The sequence below is a fragment of the Pipistrellus kuhlii genome, unplaced genomic scaffold (assembly GCF_014108245.1).
Source record: "Pipistrellus kuhlii isolate mPipKuh1 unplaced genomic scaffold, mPipKuh1.p scaffold_m20_p_18, whole genome shotgun sequence".
Taxonomy (NCBI): Eukaryota; Metazoa; Chordata; class Mammalia; order Chiroptera; family Vespertilionidae; genus Pipistrellus; species Pipistrellus kuhlii.
Genome location: NW_023425493.1, coordinates 18,139,030 through 18,145,029, shown reverse-complemented (window position 1 = coordinate 18,145,029; position 6,000 = coordinate 18,139,030). Strand labels below are relative to the sequence as shown.

Sequence of the window (6,000 nt, the reverse complement as noted above, 5' to 3'; positions counted from 1 at the left end):
GGACCAGGGCTGAGCGCCCAGGGAGGCCCTGTCGCCCAAAAACAAGGGGCACCGACGGGTGGGGAGAGAGGGGAGAGCGGACTGCAGGCCGCGGCAGGAGGGGGCGCGCCCTCCGCGCACGGTCCCCGGCCCCTTCCCCTGTGTGACGCGCGCTCCGGGCCCGGAGGACCGGCTGTCCTGGCCCAGCCTCATCCAGCCGCGGGGGAGAGAGAGAGCCAAGCCTGGGGAGCGCCGGAGGGAAAGGAACCGGCCGGGAGAGAAAGAGGAAGAGGATGGTGGAGCCCGCTGATGACGGAGCGCGTTCAGTCCCAGGCGGAGAGAGAGAAGCCTGGGACCGGAGAGCGCACGAGGGGGGACGGCGTCGCGGTGCAGCCCGGGCCCCAGGAGGGTCTGCCCCGCCCCTCCTCGCCCCTGCGTCCGAATGGAGGGGCTGGGGGAACCCCCGGAGGACCCGCAGAAACCCGCCAGCCCTGAGCGCCGCCGCCCGGACCACCTGCTGCCGCTGTCCACAACGCCGCAGTATTTATACCCGGGAGCCAGGGGCCGGGTGGGGTGGGGGTGGGGGACTGCCCGAGAGGCCCCTCCCCACGCCATGCGGCCCCGCCTTCCCGCACCGTCGGCCCCACTCGGGGCGCCAGGACTCCCCCCCCCCCCCCAACTCTGACCGGTGTCCGCCGCTCCCTGCCCGGCCGGGGGGACCGGCTGGAGGGCGGGCCTCCCTGCGGAAAGCGACGTCATGGCCGCGCCTGCAGAGTGAATGAATCAAACGCCGGGTGACCGCGGCCTCCCCGGCGGCGTCCGGCACGCGAAGGGTGGAGGGAGGGGGAGGGGGCGAGGGGCGGGCGGGGAGGGAGGGAGGAGGGGAGAAAAGCCAGGGCTGCAGCAACAGCGTCTCCACCGGGATGTGCACCAGCCCGGGAGAGCGAGATCAAAGGGATCTGAAAGGGACGGAGGACCGGCGGGGGGGAGGGGGGCGGCCAGCCTGTGGAATCCTCCCGGAGAGGGGGAGGGTCCTGCTTCCGCCGTGACTCCTCCGGCGGCGGCGGCGGCGGCCTGGCTGGGCTTTTTATGATTATTTTCAAATTCCTGAATCCAGCTCGAGAGCGAGCGGGCGAGCGAGAGATCTCCGTAGACTGCTGCGCCTCGCTGGCTCTCGCTCCTCCGAGATGATGCAGAGCGCGGCCGTGCCCGCGGAGGGGGCTGCCAAGGGGCTCCCGGAGATGCTTGGTGTGCCGATGCCACGTAAGACACCCCCCTTTCTCGCTGGTTTAATTTAATAACAAGGCAGCCGGCTGCCCCGGCTGGTGCGGGGCGGGCCGGACGCTGCGCGCAGCCAGGACAGACCGAGGGGGCCGGGCGGGGCGCGGGGCAGCCCGGGGCGCAGAGGCGGTCACGGGGCAGGGGCGAAGGGCCCGGCTCTTGGCTTTGGGGGCGGAAAGGGAAAGCCTTCCAGATCCGAGAGTGCCGAAGCCGGCATCCCCAGCCCGTGGCTTTTCTAGGACCATCGGGGAGAGGGCCGTTTGGGGACACCAGGGGAACCAGCTTGCAGGGCAGGCCTGAGCGCTGGGTGGTCTCCCCAAATCCTCCTCGCCCCCATCCCGCCGGGGGCCACTGTCAGAGATCCCAGTTGTAGGTACAGCAACTTCACCCTCGCTGGCGGGACGTTGGAGAGCGCCTCCCTCGCCCCCACCTCCCCGCCCTGGGGGCTGGCGGCGCCGGAGCCCAGGTCGCACGTTCCGTCCCCGCGCGCAGGGCACGCGCGCCCGGTGCGTCCCCGCCGCTGCCGCTGCCGCTGCCGCTGGTGCCGCCGGTGCCGCCTGCGCCGCCCAGGCCGCCTGCGCCTAGAGGGGGAGTCCGCTCGCCATGTTCCATGTAGCAAGGAATGGGAAGAGGGAGAAGCACCGCGACGAAGTTGGGAACTCAGGGAGCAGCTTGTGTGCAGGCGAGGGCGGGCTCTCGGGAGGTCTTGGGCTCGGGAACGGGAGACCAGGGTGGATAGCGCTTGGCTCGCCCTCCGCCTGCTTTCCCGCGCCTGACATCAGCCTGGCAGCGGGAGCTGGGGCTCCGGGCGTGCTTACCTCCTGTGTGTCTGTGTGTGCATAGGTGTGCGCGCAGGGACTTTCCCGCAGGGAGGCATCCTCTATCCCCTACTCCGGGACGAGAATCTGCTGTAGGGAATCTATGTGGGACCCGGAGCCGGTCCTGAAGAGTCGAGCTCGTGCGGGGGGGAGGGGGGGAGGGGGCGCGAATCCTGCTCCGCAGGCTGGAGGGTTTTGGGGGTCGCCCCTGAGCACCACGGAGAGGCGAGAGGTTCTTTCCCTCCGCTTGCCCATGGGCTGTGCTTCCGCCCCCGACTTCTTTAGCGTAGGTTTCTTTTAAGTTAAGGACCGGTTCATCCTAGGATGCTGCCCACCTAGGCACTGGGGCGCACCAGCGCCTCCTGCGCCCCGGTCACCATGGCAGGCAGGGCTCCAGTCCTGGCCAAACCGCAAAAGGCAGGCTGACTAGCTACGTGTGTCCCCGGCTTCCCTGAAGTTTCTGAGAAAGGACTAGAAGAGCATAGTGTCACCCAAACCTACTCAGGTTGCTTCTTCCCTAATAGCCCACAGCTATCCTGTGTGCCTCATCTTGTCAGGTGCTGACAGTTTCACGTCTGCGCGGTGCCTTGCGGGGTTTGCTGACTAAGGTGTGACTGTAGAAGGTTTTGGGGGTTCACTGCCCCCCTTACTGTCCCCTCCCCACCACAGGCAGGAAAGGAGCGGGTCCTCAGCCCCTGCCCAAAACACAAACCCTGGCAAAAGTGCTGCAAGTCCCTAAGCTGATGGCAAGTTCTTGAGCTCTGCGCCAGCAGGAGAGTGTGTGTGCCGCTGTCCCTGTTCCCCAGCGCTCTGCGCGCTCACCGTGGCTGTCCGTTAGGACTGGAGCACAGGATGGATAGGCGAGGCCCTGACAGCCTTTCTCAGATGGTCTCCCTTTTTGTTTCTCTTGTCCAGAGAGACAGTTGTGATTTCCACGTCAGGAGCTCCGTTTCCTGAAATGCCCAGCACTTGCCTCCAAAGCTGCAGTTTGGCCAGGGCTCCTGGTCTGGGCTGGAACTGTGGGAGACCGCGGGGTAGAAAAAGGGGACTCCTCCAGGGTGGCCCAGGGAGGCAGTGCCCAGCCAGGAGGGGTGGTCTCTCTCTCTCTCCTTTTGTCTTGCCCGGGGCCTGGGCTGCGGCCTGGGCTGGCCTGGGAGACTTTGGGATGCAGCCTTTTCTTTTTCTTTTAGGATCTGTGTGGCTTCTGCCCAACCCCATTGCAGCAAACCTGGCCGCCGCCTGTGAGCTAAGCTGTTGGTGCTGGGAGCTGGGCATAGGTGGGCAGGGTCCCCTCACACACTACACAGTTCTCTTCTCTGACACAGGGGGCCTATGGCCTAAGAACTTCATGTGGGGGCGAGGTTCTTGGGCCTCAGGGAGGGAGGGTAATCCCAGCCTGTGGGGGTTTAGACCTGGGTCTGGGGAGAGGAGAGGCTCTCAACTAGGGTCCCTCCATCCCACCACTGTGAGGTTTGGGTTGCCCCCACACACACATACATACACACATACACACACACATACACATGCCCTGCTCCTTCCACACACTTGAAGCACTTGGGGGCACAGGCTTAGGGATCCCCAACCTCGGTGCCTCTGGTGCCCTGGGCTCCAGAATATTCTTCTGCTTCTTTGGGGATGGCCGAGGTGCATGCACTCTCCCTTGCCAAGTCATGTACTAATTTCTCCTCTCCGCACGGTCCTCTTCCTTACACTGTGTCCCGGCCTCACACCGCTGCTGGCTCTGCAGGATCTGGTAGATGAGGTGGCTGGGCGTTGGGGCCTGAAGCCCCCACAGCCCTGGGGCTCCGGACCAGGCCCCACGGGTCTGGGACTTTACCAGACAGACTGTGTGTGTGGGGGGGAGGGATCCATGGGTTTGAGGGGGTGGGTGGCCTCTGGGACAAGAAGCTCAGGAAGAATCAGCGGAGGCCACTGGGAATCATCCAGGAGCAGCCTGGGGTGGAGAGCAGAGCCCAGTCCCCTGAATCCCAGCCCCATCCTGCCTCCCATTAGTGTTTCCTAAGAAACTCAAATCTCAGAACTCCACTCCTGGCCCCGGGCGGCCGGGGCTCTGTGTTCGGGAGGCCCCTCCATGGGGTCATGTCCAGTCGGAGCTCAAGGCCCTTTGGCCCTTTTGAAAGGGCTTGGTGTTTTTTCCTTCTCTGGCCCTTGGACTGCGATGTAGGGTTGAAGGTCCCTCCTGGTCCAGGCACATCCTGTCTCTGCCTAGCGGTCCCCTCCGCCTCCCTGGAGGGTCGGAGCAATCGGAGTCCTAACCCTTGAGGCCGCCTCTCACCTCCGGAATAAAACAGCCCCCCCTCCCCCACCCCTCTCGCCGGCCCAGAGGGCTCTGGACAGGCAGGAGGCGGGCATCTCGCCCATGTTGTCTGGGCACCTGCTGCCCGCGTTCCTGGCGGGAGCTGGGCCGCCGGGGGAAGGAGCGCTGCTGGGTCCGGCCGGGGTGGGAAATGGGGAACAGGCCTGGCGTCTCCTCTCCTTCCTCCTCTCCTAACATACCTACTTCTGCAGCTCTTAGGAACCCCGAAGCTGTGGGGAAGGGTGTCTGACCGTGTGTTCGGGAGGATCTGGGTGAAGGACTCCTCTGGGCGCCCCGCTCCCCCCCTTCCTCCCGCTTCTCCCCCCAGGCCCTTTGGGAAGGGCTGAGGCGGCCTCAGGCCCCGCTGGGCGCGCTCTCCCACTCCCGACTACGGAGTGTCTGTGGAAGGTTTGGTGGGACTAAGGTGTGTCTGTCGGAGGTTTTGGGGTTGTCGCGGTGCGGGGAAGGAGGGGAGACACAAACATCAGTAAATGTTCTCCAGGCTCCGGTTCAGGTGTTCCAGCAGCTGCCTCCCGCGCCGCACACCTGCCTCCCGCGCCGCAGACACGTCCAGGTGCGAGCCCACGGGCCGCCGCCAGCAGGTTCGGGCCTCACGGGTTCGGGTTCGGGTTCACTCAGCCCAGGCCAGGGCTGCGCGCCCCCCGCGGGACCTGGAGAACCGAGGTGAACGTGGCTGCGGGCGGAGGATGGCGGAGGGCGAGAGGGCCCGGCCGCTGCCTTGGTCGGAAAGGCGCCGGGCGCGGGGAGCCTCCGGAGGCCGGGCCGGCGCTCCCGGAGCGGCCTCACCTGGGCCGGCCCGCAGGTGCGGCGGGTGCGCGGTGAGGCCCGGGGGCGGTGGAGCGGAGAGAAGCCCAGGTGCCCCTCGCTCCGCACAGGCTCGCGGGACACAGAGCCCGGCGCCCGGGGCGGAGCGGCGTCCTCAGGTCCGAGAGCCTGACCCGAGGGGCCCCGCCGCGCCCGGGCCGGACGCCCGCCCGAGGGCAGAGCCGCCGGGAGCCGCCCCGACGCTGGTCCCTCCGGCATTCGCCGTCCCGCTGCGCCCGGAGCGCTAGAAGGCCGCCCGCCGCCGGGAGAGGTGGGTGCAGACGGGGTGCCCTGGGGGAAGCGCCGGATTTGGGGGCGCCGGGTCCCGCACCCCGAGAAGAGAAGGGGTCGGAGGTCGCGGCTGCGAATGGGACAGAGGCTGCGCCCCCCGCGCCGCGGCCCGTCCTCCCCGGCCGCCTCGCCGGTCCTTTCCTCCTCATCCCGGGCGCCCCGGCGGCAGGAACTGGGGAGGAAGCGGGGCGCAGGCTGAGCTCCAGCGTGGGGAGCCCGGCGGAGCCCCCGCTTCCCCCCACTTCACACCGGGCCTTGGGGAGCTCGGACCCAAACGCCCGCGCCGGCAGCGGGAGGCTTCTTTTGACCCACGAGGTCACTTTTAACCCCAGAAAGCGGTTCCCCTCGGCGGGGAGCGGCTCCTCCCGCCCGGAGCCCCAGGTGCCGGCGGGGACCGGGTGCGTGCGCCTGGGGGGCTCCCCGCGCTGCTCCCCGCGCTCGGCGGACCTCGAGGGGCCGGGGGCCCCGGAGGGAGCAGGTCTCGGCCCG

At 67.8% G+C, this 6,000-nt stretch overlaps 1 protein-coding gene across 1 annotated transcript in view; it reads left to right on the top strand.

The window, feature by feature from the left end:
* The first annotated feature begins 1,053 nt into the window (after positions 1-1,053).
* LHX4 (LIM homeobox 4) overlaps positions 1,054-6,000 on the top strand; it is a 43,922-nt gene continuing 38,975 nt past the window's right edge. The window contains exon 1 of the mRNA XM_036442120.2: positions 1,054-1,242. Within this exon, the coding sequence (XP_036298013.1) occupies positions 1,167-1,242 (76 nt within the window). The 5' untranslated portion in view covers positions 1,054-1,166. The remainder of the gene's footprint in view (positions 1,243-6,000) is intronic.